Below are 18,990 nucleotides of genomic sequence, written 5' to 3' on the forward strand. Positions count from 1 at the left end.
TTTCAAGAGACCTGGTCCAGCCCCATGTGTAGACAAAAAGTCCAGGGACCTGCCTGCCTCATTCTACCTGGAGCCACTGCGGCATTTGAAACTCTCACTGCTCCGAGCCTCCCAAGGACTCCATTCCTATGTCCATATGTTGTCCCAAAATGGGGGAAGCTGAGTCTCCTCTACTTAAAGCCCTTTCATGCTGTCCCATCACTCTTAGACTCAAGACCCTGCATGGAGTGGCCCCTGCCCACCCTCCAGCCTCATCTTCTACCATCCAGCCCACCAGCCCTGCTAAGCATCTCTCAAGTCCCTTGCACATGCTGTTCCCTCTTCTTCCAGTGCTTTTCCTCACCCTCTTTACTGGGCCAGCTCCTCTTTATCCTCAGGTCTCAGCTCAACGTCACTTCCTCTGAGGCCCCATCTTACTGTTCATGTCCCTCTCTGTGAGTTCTCATAGCTTCCCATAATTGTCCTTCAGAGCACTTACTCCGAGTGTAGTTACGATGATCGATGTGATCATTTAAGTAACGTCTGAGTCCCCCACTAGAATGCCAGCTCCATGATGGCAGGCACCTCCTTTGTTTTGCTCCCCCTTGGGTCCTCACTGTCTGCTGTCACATGGTAGGTTCTCCATAAATATTTGTCAAATGAATGAGTAGACCATCTGCATCTATTGGGACAGCAAGGTCAGAGCAACTTGGGAATCCACTTCCCACCCCCTCCAGAGGTCATCTGTTGGTACTCAGAAGAGGGGACATATAACCTTTCTGGTGCCTCTGGGAGCATCCTGGGAAATGGGAGATGCCCACCCAGCTTCACTGAGTAACCGTCAGCTCCGCTTAAGCACCCAGCCTGGTGATATATGGGTTTCCTGGATTGAGGTGCAAGTAGGAGCCATAAAGTTAATCAGACGTGTAAAGACTTAACTAGAGAGTGACAGCCACTTACAATGTCCAGCCTAATTGGGCCCTTAATGTGGAGACATTAGACAGGCAAACAAAAGTATCCTGCCATTGCAGACAGGTCTTCTCTTAGTCATTGAAGGTCCTTCAGTTTCAAAACACAAGGGGAAATCTTGATGTTTCAGCCTCAGCATCTGAGAATCCCTGAATGTTGCCCATGGCAGGAAGCTTGAGGTGCGTCTCATCTAACCCCTCACATTATTGTCTGGGAAGAGGGCACGCAGAGAACAAAGCCTTTTCAAGGTCATTGACTGGATAAGAGGTAGGATTCAAAGCCATGACTTTTAACCCTTGGCTTACATGTTCTCTGTCTTCAGAAATGCACTTTATTGTCTAATGTAACGTAACGCATGTTTCTTGTAGAAAGTTAAGAAAGTATGAGGAGTCCAGGTAATTGTTGCTTTAGGAAAGGGGGTAGCAGAAGCTTTATAGAAGGAAATTAAAATTACTCATAATCCCACCACCTGGTGATAATCCCTGTGAATATTTCGGTGTAATTTTTTTTTTTGTCCAGTGCACACCATGCAGATATTCAGATGAGCATGTTCCAAACCCAGCCTCATGTCATGATCACAATTCTACATCCTGGGTTTGGGGGTTTTTCCCCCACTTAACATAATAAGGAGAGGATTTTCTCATGTGATTTCTCCCACTGCTTCCTTCCTTACTGAAGCATTTCTCAAAGTGTGGCCAGGAATTCACCAGCATCAGGATCGTATAGGGAGTCACTTCAAAATGCACACACTCTGGACACACCCCAGTCCCATAGAACCATTGTCTGAATGTTGAACACTCTCCCCAGGTGATCTAGATGGACCATACATTTTGGAAACATCCCCCCATGCCGTGGCTCTCAACAGGACTGCATGCTGAAATGCTGGTATCCGGGCGTAACCAGATCCATAGCTGAGAAGTTTTAGAGCTGAGGCCCCAGGCATTGGTATTTAAAAAAAAATTCTTTCTGGGTCATTAACATGGGTTGAGGGTTGCCGGCATCTTTCGTAATGCACATAGGTCTCTCCTGCCAAGACTGGTAACAATAAACATTCCTTATGGGGTGAAGAAACTGAAATGTTTTGTCACCAGGATAAAGACCCATCTGTGACTCATGGTCTGCCATGACGTAATTTGGACTTAACTTCCCGCAAAGTTTTATTTCCAAGTTTATGCTACTTGGCTGTTGGGGCCCTCCCTGTTGAGGCCCTAGTATTCGGGGCTGCAGAGAGGATGTCCAAAAGGGCGGGCTCCAGGAACCCCCCGCTCATCCTGATCTTTGAGCAGAGAAGGAAGGTCTGCCCATCCCCACTCCACTTCCTTCTCTCTTTATTGGTCTGGACTGAATTCACAAGTAACAAGGGTCTCTACGCTGAGAGATGTGAATAATGATCTTCAATCTGTTGTTTTTCCGTGCCATTTGCTGCCACTGATAGAAGCTAATGAGACGCTCCCTGTACGATGCGTGTTAATGGGGGCTTTTGGAGTTCAGGATCGAATGGTGGAAGGAACAGGCATCTTGGTAGGGATGCTGGAGTGTGGGTTTGCAAGAGGTGGGTGACTCCACACCCTTATTTTCCAAGAGGAGACAAGTAAGCCTCATAGGTTTCCTGAGCAAAGTACACTGCAGTTGAGAATTGGGTCATCTATCCCATGCTCTCTTCCTGAGCTGGGTGGGCAAAGCTTGACTTGAGGCAGAAGGCCATGAGGGGACTCCAAGGAAAGCAAAGGTAGTTTACTGACACAGAGAACGAGATTCTAGCCCAGGCTGAGTGACCCAAGTGACTCTGTGCCTTGGGACCCCCATTGATAGAGTGAGAAGAACAAAATCTAACCACTTTCTGGCTAGGTCAGTCCATGAAGGAGAAAATAGGTGAGAACAAAGGTGTGTGCCAAAAAAAGAGAGAAAAAGAAAATATTTATCACTGTGCAATTTCCATCCCCTGCCTCCGTTAGCTTACCTCACTGTCTCATAATTCTGTGGCATTGAAAGGCAACCTGAAATTCATCTGCTCCAGATGACTTCAAACTGTTTCTTTAAACAATGGAATCAACTTTCCAAAGGAAATCTAATTCAACAGCTCAAACAAATGAAAGAGATAAATGCAGACATGCTCTGGACGAAATGGGGTTTTTTGGTTCCTCAGAATCACTCCCACCATACCTCTATAGTGGGTGGCCCCAAAATGGTCTCTAAAGAACCCCTGGGGTGCCATAAAGCACAATTTGACAACCACCAATTTAGCCCAACACCTTCCCTTTTACAGATGAGGAAACTGAGGCCCAGAGAGGCAAAATTCAGGGCTAAAATCCAGATTTCTCAACCCTATGTTGAGGATTCTTTAGGGGAACAAGATGATGGCACAGCTGTTGGGTGTCTTGTCCCGACCTCTGAGAAGTCAGAGGCAGGTGAGATAGAAGCAGCTGGGGTGACTGCACGTGTGCAACTTGGTTCCTACCAATGATGGAGGGTCCCTTGGTGTGGGCAAGGCAGGGGAATTGAGCAGGGTGGAGGTTGGACTGTTCAAGAAGGTCCCCATGGCTCTGCTTGGCAGTAGTGGCAGTGAGGTCTGATTAAGAACAGGAACTATAGCTGATTCATTTTGCTGTACAGTAGAAACTAATACAACATTGTAAAGCAACTATATTCCAATAAAAATTAATTTTTTTAAAAGAAGAAGAACAACAGGCACTCGAGAGCCAGACTGCCTGGGTCTGAGCCCAGGCTTTCTCCACCTCCCCGCTGTGTGACTTGGATACCTCACTTAACCTCTCTGTGCTTCACTTTTCTCATTTGGAAAATGGGGACAAGAATCGTCTTTAGCTTATAGTGCTGCTGGAAGGATTCATTAAGAAAATCCATGTGGAGTGCTTATCTCTGTGCCTGGCACATTGAAATTGCTCAGCAGACACTGGCTGCTGGTGTTCTGAGACTGAGGACTGGGTGCTCCTGGTTTGTGCTGCCTCCCATCATCCTATAAAAGCAATTTCTAGGGAAAATGTGGGGAGGGTTGGGGTAGAGGAAGAGGAGGAGAAGGAAGAGAAGAGCATGCTGCCTTTGGTTCTGCACATCCTGCCTCTCAAAGCAGCTCTGTCCAATCTGGGTCACAGCAGGCACTAGAGCCTACAGGCTGCTTTGGGCTCCTCTGTTGAATGGAACACAGAGGGAGAAGCTGCTGTTTATAGCACAGCGAGTAGCATGCTTTGAGGGGATGGCAGGAGCGAGGAGGACCTGTGGGGAGAGTCAGCATCAGGTGGCGGCCAGCAGGTCTGCCAGGGACTTCCTGGAGCCTGTGATACCCACAGCTGATGTCCACAGCTGAGAGCCAGTGCGTGGAGGGGGTGGGCAGGGTCCGGCTCCATCTGGGTCCACTGGCTGTGGCTGGAACAGGAACAATAAGGTTCTGTTTGAGGAAAAAGCAAAGAGGTGACTTCAGGCTGGTGGGAAGGGTCAAAAACAACCCACCTGAGATCGAAGCAGGATGCCCCCACAGGTGTAGTCATTATGTGTAGCCTTGCTATTCAGAGTGTGCCCTTGGGCCAGTAGCATCGTGTGGAATCACTTGGGAGTTTTCTAGGAATGTAGCACCTCAGGCCTCACCCCAGACATGATGCTTCAGAATCTGTTTTAACAAGGTGCCAGTGTGACTTGTGTGCACATTAAGTTTGAGAAGTGCCAGTGTAATACACGTGATACCTGGCTTCCAGTTTTAGCTCTGTTACTTCCTAGCTGTGTGACCTTGGACAAGTAATTTAACTTCCTTGTGCCTCACTTGCCTTAGTTGTAAAATGGCTTCTTAATAGTGCCTGTCTCTTAGGGTTGGGTGCCAAAGCACTTCATACCATGCCAGGCCCATGATAAACACTATGTAAGTATAAGCTGCTATCGTATGTCACTTGACATTCAACTCAGCTTGCTTTTGCTGGATACAAATTTGGGAAGTGGCCTTCCTTCCTTCCTTCATTCATTCATTGGTTCGACCATCATGTGTGAGCACTCACTGTGGACCGTTCTGTTCCTGAGGACACAGCAGGGAACAGGACAGACAAGATCCCCAGCCCAGGGGAGCTCAGAGTCTAGGAAGGTAGCCAGGTATGGACTCACAATTAACTAATTACTTAGTGTAGACAATTCCACAATTACTTACAAATGTGACAAGTGCTATGCAGAAGGGTTGCCAAAAAAGTAAATAAAATGGATGGTCGGAGAAGGCTTCTAAGAGGAGGTGATATTTTAACCGGAATATGAAGGATAAGGAGAATCTAGGCAGGAAAAGTGTGTGTGTGTCTGTGTGTGTGTGTGTGTGTGTGTGTGTGTGTGTGTGAGAGAGGGAGATCACAAATATGTGTAATGAGGGAATGCTGCATTCCAGGCACAAGGACCAGAATGTGCAAAAGTGCTGAGGCAATTAGGAGAACTAGAACTCAAAGAAGGCCAGTGTAACCAGAGCAGTGGTTCTTAAACTTTTGTCAAAATCCCCTGGAAGGCTTGTTTAAACAGATTGCTGCCCCACCCCCAGAGTCTCTGATTAGGGTTGTTGTGGAGTGGGGCCCAAGAATTTGCATTTCTAACAAGTTCCCAGGTGACACTGATGCTGATGGTCTGGTCATCACACTTAGTGAACCACTGAGCTAGAACATTGAAGCAAGACCAAGAGGGCGAAGAGGTTTGGGGTTTCATCTGGGGCCAGACCACGTAAGGTCATGGAAACCTCATGGAATGAGAACCAACTAAAGGTTTTAAAGGGAAGTGGGAGTGCCATGATCAGATTTATGTTTTAGGAATATCACCAAGGCTGTGATGGGGAGAACAGACTGTAGAGGGCATGAATGAAAGCATGGAAACTAAGGGGTTAGTCATCCAGGGGAGAGATGTCAGTGGCTTGGTTGAGGTGAAGACGGAGAGAAATGGGTGGATTCCAGAAGTGTTAGAGCGTTAGACATGATAGGATTTGGTTGGGTCATTGAGTGTCTGGGAGGAGGGGCTCAGGAAGACCCTCTAGGTTTCTGGTTCAAGCAAGTTAGCAGATAGTGGTGCCATTTCCTGAGAATGGGAGCAGGTTTGCTGGGGATGAGGATGAAGAACAGCCAGGATGAAGAGTTCAGTTGAAAACACAAGTTTGATACCCAAGTGAAGACGTCATACAGACAATTAGATAAACAGATCTGGGCCTCCGAAGACAGTTTATGGAGGAGGTGACATGAGAAAAGACTAGATAAGGTTCTTAATCTGAAGTTGGTAGAATAGATGGGTTTTGGGGATGTCGGAGGGGTTCCGTGATGTTCTGAAAATATATCAGAATGTATGTGCCTTTTTCTGGGGAGGGGTCCAGTAGTCATTATCAGATATTCAAGAGTCTGTGACTCAAAGAAGGTTAAGACCATCAGCCAGATAATGAGGGAGAAGCTGGTGGTCCCTGGTCCTGTGAGGTCCGTATAACCCTGACTCTGCTTCCAGGCGCCTGGTGGACCGTCTGGAGAACATGAGGAAGAATGTGGCTGGGGACGGGGTGAACTGCTGCATACTGTGTGGAGAACAGCTGGGGATGCTGGGCTCTGCCTGTGTAGTGTGTGAGGACTGTAAGAAGGTACCATCGCCCTCCCCTTCCCTGCTTCCCCGCTCATCACATGCATAGGGGCTAGGCCTGGGCTCCAGCCTTTGGGGGCTTTGGGTCTTGGGGATGGAGCTTGGATCGGGAAAGGTAGTTACCAGAATATGATTCCTTCTGGGATGCTCCCATGCCCAGCTGTATTCCGAGGTAACCCTGATCCTGGTTCCTCCCCTAGAAGTCACTCTGACCCTTCTGTCTCCTTGGAGCTCAGCTCCATCCAGGATGAACTTGGAAGACTGAAGTAGGACATGAACTATGCTTGAGCCTGCAAGTATCCTGGTTGTGGCTTAGCAAGTTATAGGTCAGGCTAAAGAGCATGCTGGGGGAATTCCCTGGCGGTCCAGTGGTTAAGACTCCACGCTTCCACTGCAGGGGGCATGGGTTCAATCCCTGGTCGGGGAACTAAGATCCCGCACGCTGCACAGTGTGGCCCAAAAAAAAAGCATGCTGGGCTTGTGTCTACATGGAAGACACATGTGTACATGGAAGCCCTACCCAGCATTCTCTACCCTGGGGTACAGTTCAAGCCACTTAGAAAGCCCCTCTCTAGCCAAGTTAGGCCAAGTTAGACTTTGGTCTTCTTAAGCATTCACTCTTGAAGGGGAGTCTCCCTGTGCTCTCTCCACCCTGCACCCTCTCCTCAAGCTGTCTGAACTTGACAATTCCAGGACAGAAATACAACTGTCCTTGGGTCTGTCTGATTCCCAGGAAAGGAGTTCAGGGGAGTGACCCAGCTGGAGATATCCATAATGTCACTTGGCATCTCCTACTTGGGGTCCCATTTAGCATTTAGAATGGAATATTGGGGAAGGGTTATCTACTCCAAAAAACTTGCCTTCTGTAGTTGACTAGATAGTGAGAATTTTGTGACCTATTTGTTTTGACTTCCAGAAAACTCAGCCAAAAGTATAATGTTCCATCATATAGTCATGGCATTTACTCAGATAACATCTTTCTCCATAAGGAGTTGAACCTGTAGTCATAGTCTAGGGTGTCTCAGATTCATTTGGGAAAGAAAGAAGAAATAAAGTAATGAAACGGATATACAGTCTCTCATGATTAAAAAATCATGTCAGTGATCTCCCTTGTATGGGTGATGAAAACTCCAACCCCACAGGGACTCTTGGAGAATCCCTTCACCCCGTGCTTGGGAATGACTCCAGTTCTTGTTATCAGAAATCAAGACTCAGATTGGAACTTTATTCTAACTGGCCTTGGTCATGGAAGGGACGTGAGGAAAGGAGAGTTCTATTGCTTTATGTCCATCAAGGGAGAATAGGGCTTCATTGCCACCATTCCCAGCCACTTCTCCTGATCACCGGCAGCTCCAAGCCTGGCATATCTGAGTGTGCACTGGGCTATGTTTTGTCCCCAGAATGTCTGCACCAAGTGTGGGGTGGAGACCTTCAACAGCCGCCCACACCCTGTGTGGCTCTGCAAAATCTGCATCGAGCAGAGAGAGGTGAGTGGATTGGTCCCATTCAGCTCCTGGAGCATCCTCCCTCCTTTGTACGGTTCCCCCTTCCTTGCTATAACCAGGGGAGTAAGGTGGCAGTTGGGGGGCTGGGGAACCTGTTCAGGCACATGTCTTAAGGGATTGGTATAAAAGGAACCAGCTCAGCTGTGAACACTGGCAAGACACAGTATTTGAATGAATTTCTTTTCTCACCTCTCGCTTCTGTGACTTTTCCTTCTCTCCCTCCCTGCTCTCTTGTTCATTGCCCTCTGACATCCATTATTCCCTAGTCCCCATTTCTCATCTTCTGGGTCTTCCCCTACTGCCACCTTCTCTTTCCCTCTACTTCACTTCTTGTCTCACACTTTCCCTCATTTTCTTTTCTTTCCCTGTACAGATCTTCCTCAACTTACAATGGGGTCGCGTCCCGATAAACCCATCGTTAAGTGGAAAATGCATTTAATACACCTAACCTAGTGAACGTCATAGCCTAGCCTACCTTAAATATGCCCAGGGCATTTACATTAGCCGACAGCTGGGCAAAATCATCTAAGACAAAGCCCATTTTATAATAAGTGTTGAGTATCTCCTGTAATTTATTGAATACTGTACTGAGGTTAAAAAAAAAAAAAAGAGGGGCTTCGCTGGTGGTGCAGTGGTTAGGAGTCTGCCTGCCGATGCAGGGGACACGGGTTCGTGCCCCGGTCCGGGAGGATCCCACATGCCGTGGAGCGGCTGGGCCTGTGAGCCATGGCCGCTGAGCCTGCGCATCCGGAGCCTGTGCTCCGCAACGGGAGAGGCCACAACAGTGAGAGGCCCGCGTACCACACACACACACACAAAGAATAGCTGCATGGGCACAGAATCATCATCAGTGTATCAGCTGTTTCCCATCGTGATCATGTGGCTGACTGGGAGCTGTGGCTCCCTGCCCCTGGTCAACATCACGAGAAAGTATCCGATCGAGTATTGCTAGCCCGGGAAAAGATCAAAATTCAAAATTCGAAAAGGACTTCCATGGCAGTCCAGTGGTTAAGACTCTGAGCTTCCACTGCAGGGGGCGTGGGTTCAATCCCTGGTCAGGGAACTAAGATCCTGCATACTGCATGGTGTGGCAAAAAAAATAAAAATAAAAATAAAAATTTGAAGTATGGTTTTTACTGAATGCATATCGATTTTGCAACACTGTAAATTCAAAAATATCATAAGAAAACCATTGTAAGTCGAGGGCCGTCTGTACTCTCCTCCTCAGAGCTCTTTTTTCCCTTTCATCCTTATTTCCTCTGCCTTTTCTTCTTTCTCTCTTTGCCTCTCACCCTTCACACTTCTTCCTCTGCACTGTCTTCACTCTATCTCTGTTTTTTTCTCTCATGGAATCTTTCTCTTACCTAGGCTTGCTTTTTATTACCCACTTTGTCCCAATTAACTCCCTTCGCCTTTTCCCAATTTCTTCATCACTCATCTTCTGCTGCAGATTCCTGCCTTGGAGACTGTTGCAAGGACCATATTTCCCTCAATATCAGTCAGGGTCCTGGGAGAACAGATGGCACAGTCCATCAGGATTATCAAGGAGGCTTTGATAAAGGTGCTGTTTGCAAGGGTCTGGGCTTGGATAAGGAAGATCAGCGAGGCGTGGTGAAGCTCGCAGCACCAGCAATAGCAGGGTTGCTGATACCACTCCTGAGACTGAAGGAGTGGAGGAGGGAGCAGTTACCAGACTGGACACTGGGTATCAACCAGCAGGAATGTAGCCACTGCCTGCCTAGCAAGGAGGGAGCCAAGGGACTCAGTACCCTGACCTCACTATCTTCTTTCTGCCGATCCCCCACTGATGCTCTCCTTGACCAGATCCACCTGGAAGGTAGAGATCAAGAAATTCCAGTTACTGTAGTCCTTACTGGTCAGCTTCCTGGGGCACAGAGCAGGGTGAAAAAAGATGTAGAACCAATCTGAAGGGGCAACAGAAGATGTCCAACACACTGCCCCAGGTGGAACGCTAATCCACAAGGCAGGGAAGAAGGCCAGAGGTCTTGGGGCGGATGTACGTGGATCATCGTCTTTACAGCAGCCAGTGTAGTAGGGAGCACAGCACATTTAAGAGGTGGGAGACTTGGTGAAGCCCACTCTCTGGCTGTGTAACTTTATACCTGTTCATAACCTTTCTGATATTCAACTGTTTCCATCAAGAGGTTGGTTATTCTCTCTTGAGTGTTCAGGGATATTGTGTGAATCAAATAAGATTTGTGAAAGCTGTGTACTGGTGAGAAAATGCACTGCCTATTGTGTCAGTGCTCTGTGAGCAGGGAGAAAAGTGAAAAATTGGCTCTCGTGAAGGCAGGAGCAATAGGGCTTGGCTGTCGTGTCTTCATGTTCTACCTCTCCTCCCCCAGGTGTGGAAGCGCTCTGGAGCATGGTTCTTCAAGGGCTTCCCCAAACAGGTCCTCCCACAGCCTATGCCCATAAAGAAGACCAAGACCCAGCAGCCAGCCAGTGAGCCCGCTGCCCCTGAGCAGCCCACCTCTGAGCCTAAACACCCTGCCCGGGCTCCAACTCGAGGTAGGAAAATACAGCTTCTCCTTTCAGAACCAAGGACGGGTCTTGGCTAACTGGTCTACCTGAAGGGTGCCCTGACACCATGTTTGTGTTTCTACCCAGTTGGTGGACAGCCAGCCTCTGGGCTTGGGTCTAGGTCCCCTGTGTCTCCTTCACAGCTCATCACAAACCTTTATCAAAAAGGTAGTTCAGGGAACTCTCCAGCAACGCCAGGCTGCCAAAAGACTTTGTTGTCATCCCTGATGGAGTATTGAGAGGTATAACAGAGGTGGAAATCAAAATTAGGAACTGAGAAAGACTCCCAACATCAAAATACACGCTGGAGTCTGGGGGGCGGGGGAAAGGGGGCTTGCTGAGAAGGCCTTCTTTGCTCCTGATTAAAAATGAAAGATGGGGCTTCCCTGGTGGCGCAGTGGTTGAGAGTCCGCCTGCCGATGCAGGGGACATGGGTTCGTGCCCCGGCCTGGGAAGATCCCACATGCCCCGCGGCTGGGCCCGTGAGCCATGGCCGCTGAGGCTGCGCGTCCGGAGCCTGTGCTCCCCAACGGGAGAGGCCACAACAGTGAGAGGCCCGCGTACCGCAAAAAAAAAAAATGAAAGACGAATAGCAAGGAAATTAGTAAAAGAAAATTACCACTACTCTGGACATTACCACTATTATCTAAGTATTATTATTAATTATTAAAATGATGGTAAAAAAGGGCGAGACAAAGCAATAAAAGGAAAAAATATGACCCCAATGAAAACACATTTTAATATATTAAGGCCACTAAGACTGACCAGATAAAGCCCTTGAGATACTTTCAATTAACTAAGTGATAAAATCTGGTCTGAATGACAGTTCTAGAGTTGAGCGCAGTCAGTGCTTCTAAAAGGAAGGTTATAGTTGAAGGTCTCAAAAATTGAAGTGTCCAACTATAACTTCTCAAGGTGCCCGCTACAGTGTCTGGCAGTCAAAAGGCACTCAACAAATACTTTCATCCTGGCAAGCCATCAGCAATTTCTGCTCCTTGCAGAGACTCATCAAATTGTCAACCTATACTGCATCCCTGAGAAGCCCCACGTTTCCACCTCTAGAACATCTTCCTGGTTAAACATTACTCCCTCTAGGCTGAGAAGACCGCGTAGCTTTACTGTCAAGATCTTGAACATGGGAGCCCAGGAAGACCTGAGTTTGAATTCCAGCTCTGCCACTTAACAAGTCATGTGAGCTTGGATGAGTGACCTAACCTCTCTAAAACTCTTTCCTCATCTATAAAATGAGATTAATAACTCACTGGGTTATTTTGAAGATTAAATGAGACGCTCCAGGCATACCTGTAGCACGCTACAGGCAACGATAAAATACCATTTTATTGCACTTTGTTTTATTGCACTTCATAGTCACTGCAATTTTTTATAAACTGAAGGTTTGTGGCAACCCTGCATCAAGCAAGCCTGTCGGTGCCATTTTTCCTGCTCACTTTGTCTCTCTGTGTCACATTTTGGTAATTCTCACAGTATTTCAAACTTTTTCATTATTATTATATTTGTTATGGTGATCTGTGATCGGTGATCTTCAGTGTTACTATTGTAATTGTTCTGGCTTTTTTTCACAATAAAATATTTTAAATTAAGGTATGTGCATTTTTAAGACATAATGCTGTTTCACACTTAATAGACTACAGTATAGGGTAAACATAACTTTTATATGCAGTGGGAAAAAATTCATGTGACTCACTTTTTTTGTGATATTCGCTTTATGGCAGTGGTTTGGAACTGAACCTACAATATCTCCAAGGTATGCCTGTACATGTACAGTACTTTGCAGAGTGCAGCACTTAGTAAATGTTGGCCAATAGTACATAATATTAATCACCTATACACAGACACGTACACTTACACACATAAATGGTATGAATTAGCTTATTATATAAACTCTAGTCAAAACAAATGACTCTGAAAATATTCACCTCATTGGAAAGAAGTAACATCACCTGCATTGCATAGCAACTCCTAAACAATTATTGGCAATAACATCTAGTGCTGGTGAATATGTGGAGAAATGATGGTATAAACTGTTGGTAAGACTATAAGTCACCTCCAGCCTCTTGAAAAGTAATATGGCAGAGGGTATTAAAATTTGAAGTGTATATACTATTTGATCCAACAGTCCCCCTCTGGGAATATATTTAACAGCAAGAAAAGTACCCGTATAAAAGACATATGTATAATCGTATTTATTGCATCATTGTTTATGGTAGCAAAAATACTGGAAAAAACTAAGCGTTCATTAACGGGGTAATTGTTGAATAGATTATGGTATATCCACACCATGGTGTATTAAGCATCTTTTAAAATTGAATGATGTAGGGACTTCCCTGGTGGTCCAGTGGTAAAGAATCCTCCTTCCAATGCAGGGAACGCAGGTTCGATCCCCAGTAGGGGAACTAAGATCCCACATGCCATGGGGCAACTAAGCCTGTGCACCACAACTACTGAGCCCATGTGCCTCAACAAGAGAACCCGTGTGCCGCAAACTACAGAGCCCATGCGCCCTGGAGCCTGCGCACCACAACTAGAGAGAGAAAACCCACATGTCGCAACTAGAGAGAAGCCCACGTGCTGCAACGAAAGATCCCATGTACTGCAACTAAGACCTGATGCAGCCAAAAAAAAATAATAATAAAGAAAGTAAATAAATATTTTTTAAAAATTGAATGATGTAAATGTATATTGTAGATTTGGAATTATACCCATGATATGAGCTTTCAATATTCTCTTAATGAACAGTTACGGAACACCTGGTGAGTTCCAGGCTCTGTTCTATGCCCCAGGGAATCAGTGAATGGAACAGATAAGATCCATGCTTTCATGCAATTAAAATTCTAGTGGGGGAAACAGATGCTCAACAAACAGCAAATGCAAATACAACATAATATCAGGTAGTGATAAGTGCCAGGAAGAAAAATGAAACAGGTAGAGGGGATAGAGGCTTCATGTTGGACAGAATGGCCAGAGAAGGGCTGTCTGAGAGATGATATGTGGGGAGAAACCTGACCAAGGTGATAAAGAGGACTCATAGAATCTTCGGAAATACCATGTGAAAAGGGTTTGAGGTTGGAGCATGCTTGGTGAGTTCTGGGGAAATTCAAATTAAGTGAACAAAGCACATTCTAGAAACAGTACGTAGCCCATGATCCCAATTTGTTTGCAATGGAAATAATGTGAAATTTGTAGATAGGCTCTATATCAAAGGGGAAGTTGGGAAAAGAAAGTTTTAATTTTTTTTTTAAAGTTCTTGGGAATGGCGGATGGGCCCTTTTGTGAGCTCCTTAAGTGTCAGCTCTCCAGAAAACATCAAATATTGGGGATTTGCCAAAAAGTTCATTTGGGTTTTTCCATAGGATGTTACAGAAAAACCCAGGTGAACATTTTGGCCAACCCAATACATACTCCTCATCAGTTTTCTCTCTCTCCAGGTGACTCTGTTGACAGGAGGGGCCCAGGTCAGAAGACAGGTGGGTTCTGCCAACTCTGTCTTCTACTTTTGAGACAGGAGTCCTTTTCCCCATTCCTCCATTGCCTTTTCTCCCTTCAATTCATGCTTTTCCTTTCAGGCCCTGACCTGGCCTCTGCTCCTGGGCAAGGAAGCTATGGGCCTCCTGTGCGCAGGGCCTCCGAGGCACGAATGAGCTCATCTAGCCGGGACTCAGAGAGCTGGGACCAGAGCCACGGTGGAGCTGCTGGTGACCCCAGCCGGGGCTCAGCAGGTGAGAGAGATGGGCAGATCCAGACAGGCTTCCTGGATGAGGAGAATCAAAAGGAAAGGGGAGAACAGTGGTTTTTTTCATTTATTCATTGGCGCTTGGTAGGCATTCAATGAACACTTGTTGAATGAGTGAGTGAGTGAATGAGTGAGTGAGTGAGTGGATGGATGGATGGATGGATGGGTGGATGGATGGATGAACAAGGACCCAAATGAACAAGCAAACGGAAGTGCTAATGCAGGACCCTGGGACAGGAAGTTGTAAGCCCCAGCCAGAGGTGGCAAAGCACTTTCTGTCATGATCATTCAAGCATCTCTCCAGTGAAAAATATTTAGATTCAGGAAAGGTGGGATCTAGCCCAGTGAGGTGAGAGAAGACAGTGTATTCTTCTAGGAATGTCATACTTTCTCAGTACCAGGAACTGCTGTGTATATCATCCCCATTTGGTCCCCCAGCAGCTCTGCAGGAGGCAGTAGCATCTAATAGTCTCAGGTAGACTCTGGAGACCAAATGCCTGAGTTCAAACCCTGGCTCGGCTACTAACCAGCCAAGAGACGTTAGGTGAGCTCCTTAACCCCTCTGTGCCACAGTTTCCCCATTTGTAAAGTGGAGCTAATAAAGCACTCACCTCAAAGGGTGTAGAGATGAAATAAGTTCTTATAAAAATGTTAATCAAGTGGGTAGAGTTGTTGCCTCCATGAAGCATCTGCAGTTCAGAGAGGATAAGTGACCAGCCCAAAGACACACAGCTTATAAAAGAAAAATCTGGGATGCAAAGCTAGGTCCATGTGAAGATAAGAACAGTCTTTCAATAATTATAAAGTAATATCAACATCTGCCAGATGTTGAGCGTTTACTACATGCCAGGCACTGTTCTGAGCATTTTACATGTATTGTATTATTGTGTCTCCACCACAACCCTATGAGGTAAGTACTGTTATCCCCATTTGATGGATGAGGAGACTGAGGCCCAAAGAGGATAGGTCATTTGTGCAAGGTCACAGATGTCGGAAGCAACGTCACAGAACCTGAGCTTTTCAACATCCATGTTGTTGCAGTGAGTTGCCCAGGGGCATCTGAGTATTGGAAAGAGAGAACACATGGAGGGGAGGAGAAGAGGGTCTGAAAGAACTGGAAATGTCAGGGGGCTGCATCCAGTTCACACCCAGAGGACCATGCCTCATGCCGGCTGACTGGTCCCAGGCTTCTTCCTGCTTTGACTGTGTGTGAGTGTGTGTGTGCGCTATATGACAGGCTCTTTCCTTTCCCCTGCAGGTTTGAGACGGGCCAACTCAGTCCAGGCCTCTAGACCTACCCCGGCCTTGATACAGAGTCCAGCGCCCCCCCAGCCTGGGCAGCCAGGTACATGCCACCCACCCACCCGCCCAGGCTGTCACTCAGCTGTGACCCCAATACCTCCCACCCTTGCTTGCGGAACCCGCTGGGCTTTCTGCAAAGCTGCAGCCACCACCAAACCCTAAACTCTTCGAAGACCTTTAGAATGAATAATACTCTAGGCTGGGAAGCTGGTGGGGGTGGGAGGAAGGGTAGCATCATATCTACCTAAATGCAAGAAGTGACAGTACTTCATCCCTCACTGTTTCCCACCTTCTGACATCATCACTCCAATTTCACAATTTTTACCACATGCACCTATGATATGCCGTCTTATTTCCTTAATGTTTTCTTCAAATTGACCTCCTTTAAGAACATAATTGAGAGAAGTTATCATAAACTCAAGGAAATTTTAAGGACTTCAGACTTTAAGGAAAAGGCAAAGGTTCTCAGACAGATATGTGAGATTCAGGAAGAAATGGTGGGCAAAGAGATTAGTAATGTGAGAAAATCTGAACATATATGGCTTGTGTAAAACAATGGAAATAATTCCTAATAGGTGCAGCTAAAATCTGTTATTTTAAAAGAAACCTATAATAATGGCATAAGTGGGAAACCAGTATTCCATACCAGAAAAAGAGAGTATATTAGTTTGCTAGGGCAGCCATAACAAATATCACAAACTGGGTGGCTTAAAATAACAGAAATGTATTGTCCCACAGTTCTAGAAGCCAGAAGTCCAAAATCAAGGTGTAGCCAGGGTTGGTTCCCTCCTTCCTGTCCCAGCCTCTCCTCTTGCTTCTGGGGGCCTCGGGCATTCCTTGGCTTGTGGATGTGTCTTCACATCATCTTCCGTCTATGCATGGGTCCCTGTGTGTCCAAATTTCCCCTCTTTATAAGGGCATAGTCATATTGGATTAGGGCTCACCCTAATGACATCATCTTAACTTGATCACCTGCAAAGATGATCAAATATTCACATTCACAGGGACTGGGGGTTAGGACTTGAACATTTTTTTGGAGAACACCATTCGACCTATTGTGGGGGGCTGTTATAAAAATTAATGTACTGAAAATACATTGCAGGTGCAATGACATTCTCAGTACACTGGCCTGCTGAAGGTTCGGAGCCTGAGGCCTGTCCTCTTTTGCTCAAAAGGGACATTTACAAAGGTTAGAGAAGTGTTAAAGTAGCACCTAGATGAGACTTTTCCCATGACGGGATCAGTATGGAAAGGCAATGGGAACCCAGAATGACTTTCTCACTCTGTCATTGGATGTTATTTCATGCCCCATCCCTGTGGCTCTCCCCGACATCCCAAGCTTCGGAAATGTAGTTATATAGAATCCTCTGGACTAGTAATGACCCCATAATAATGGTGGACTCAAAGCCTGGACTTGCCCGTTACCTTGCAAGCGATTCTTGCTCCATTTGTTTGTCGACCTCATAACAGCCAACAAAACATGAAGAGCAGGTAATACCTGCTCATCCCCACTTCACAGAGGAGGAAGCTGAGGCCCAGAATGGAAGGATTTGGGCTTGAAGCCAGGGCTTTCCAACACCAGAATCCCCCAATGGGACTGTTCCTGCAACCCTGGCTACCTCTGCACATCACCTGCTGCCCCTGGGCCTGTGTCCACACCTGTGAAACGAGGGGGCCTCAGGGCAAATACCCAAATGATGCCGCCTTGTCTATTCCAAACTTCTTTCTCTCTTTGCCCCACTCAGGACCCCCAGGAGGCAGCAGACCCAGTCCTGGGCCAGCAGGACGTTTTTCAGATCAGAGACCAGGCAAGTGTTCGCCTCTTTCTGTGCCTGCGCAGGTGACCACCTCTTCCACTGACTGAGAGAGAGAGAGAGAGCAGAGGCTGCCAGACATTGGCCCATTCTGCATCCTGAGACCTATCTGATGAGCTCTAAGGGAATTCCCTAATTCTAAAACTCTAGAGAGTCTGTACTAAGATTAGATAGATAGAAAATGACAATACATACAGTGATTAAGAGTACAAGCTGCCTGCATTCAAATCACTGCTTCTTTACTTCCCAGCTGTGTGACCCTGGGCAAGTCACTTAACTTGCCAGAGCCTCAGTTTCCTTATCTCTAAAAGGAGAATAATCCAAGGACCTACCTCACAGAGTTGCTGGGAGGATTAAGTAAAACCAATACCTGGAACACCTTAGCACGTGGCCTGCAGTGTATGAAGACCACACCGAGCGACAGTGATTATTACACATGATGTATATGCAGCAGCACCAGTCACTACAACAGATGCATTGCTTTCTAACGCACCAGCTACTGTGCTAAGTGCTGTGCACATACTAGAGAATTTTTAAAATGATAGCTAATACTCTTTGAGCACCTTCAGGTCTTAAAATTCCCATCTTACAGGTGAGAAAACTGAGGCCCAGAGATAAGTAATCTTGCTCCAGCTGAGATTCAAATCCAGGCTGTCTGGCTTCAGAGCCCATACCAGTGAGGGCTCTCAGTGAGGTCTGTGTTGCTCATGGAACTTGTTATAAAACATAGATTCCAAGGCCCCACCACAGGGCCTGCAGATTCTAGATGGAGCCTGGGAACCTGCATTTTGCAAGCCTTCCTTGGGTGGCTTTGACAAAGGCAACATTCTGAGAACCGGTGAACGGCATGATGTGGCCCCCCTGTCCACTGGAAGTGACAGTCCCCCATTGCAGGGCAGTGGGTGATTCTGGCACAAAGCTCGCCAAGCACCTGGTACACAGTAGGTGCCCATCACTCGCGGTAATGCTGCAGCATTTGTCACTGCTGTCGTTATGACACAGGGACTCAGCTGCCTCTTTCTCACCTTCTCCCCATCTCCCCTGCAGAGGTGGCTCTGAGTGACCCCGCCTGTACAGGGACCACCGCCCCACCGCGAGAGGAGAGAGCAGGGGGAGTTGGGGGCTATTCGGCAGTTGGAGCCAGGGAGGACCGAGCGGGCCACCCACTGGGTCCCTATTCCCAAGCGTCTGCTGCTGCTCCCCAGCCGGCCGTGGTCCCAGCCCGCCAGCCCCCACGCCCAGCGGAGGAGGAGGAGGAGGAGGAGGAGGAAGCCAACAGCTATGATTCAGATGAAGCAAGTAGGTGACGCGTAACGGAGGGATGGCTGGAAAAGTCACTTCAGCGGTCGCCCCCAGGGAAATAGGAATGGCTCTGGGGACAGCTCTGGACATCCCCAGCCCCCCAGTATGCCAAACCTAATAAACATATTTACCAAGTTATAAAAATACAAATTCGTGTTACTAAATTCACAAAATGACATCAGCTTTCTAAAATATAAGCGCATCTATTTTTTCATTGTTGTAAAAGACACATAACATC

At 46.9% G+C, this 18,990-nt stretch overlaps 1 protein-coding gene across 3 annotated transcripts in view; it reads left to right on the plus strand.

Moving 5' to 3' along the window:
- RPH3A (rabphilin 3A) overlaps positions 1 to 18,990 on the plus strand; it is a 61,093-nt gene that overhangs the window by 22,815 nt on the left and 19,288 nt on the right. For all 3 annotated transcript variants that reach the window (XM_065889557.1, XM_065889559.1, XM_065889558.1), the window contains 8 exons: positions 6,406 to 6,535; positions 7,935 to 8,021; positions 10,406 to 10,571; positions 14,030 to 14,068; positions 14,168 to 14,320; positions 15,593 to 15,679; positions 17,382 to 17,444; positions 18,498 to 18,749. In XM_065889557.1, coding sequence (XP_065745629.1) covers positions 6,406 to 6,535; positions 7,935 to 8,021; positions 10,406 to 10,571; positions 14,030 to 14,068; positions 14,168 to 14,320; positions 15,593 to 15,679; positions 17,382 to 17,444; positions 18,498 to 18,749 — 977 coding nt within the window. The remainder of the gene's footprint in view (positions 1 to 6,405; positions 6,536 to 7,934; positions 8,022 to 10,405; positions 10,572 to 14,029; positions 14,069 to 14,167; positions 14,321 to 15,592; positions 15,680 to 17,381; positions 17,445 to 18,497; positions 18,750 to 18,990) is intronic.

The sequence above is a fragment of the Phocoena phocoena genome, chromosome 13 (genome assembly GCF_963924675.1).
Source record: "Phocoena phocoena chromosome 13, mPhoPho1.1, whole genome shotgun sequence".
NCBI classification, from domain to species: domain Eukaryota; kingdom Metazoa; phylum Chordata; class Mammalia; order Artiodactyla; family Phocoenidae; genus Phocoena; species Phocoena phocoena.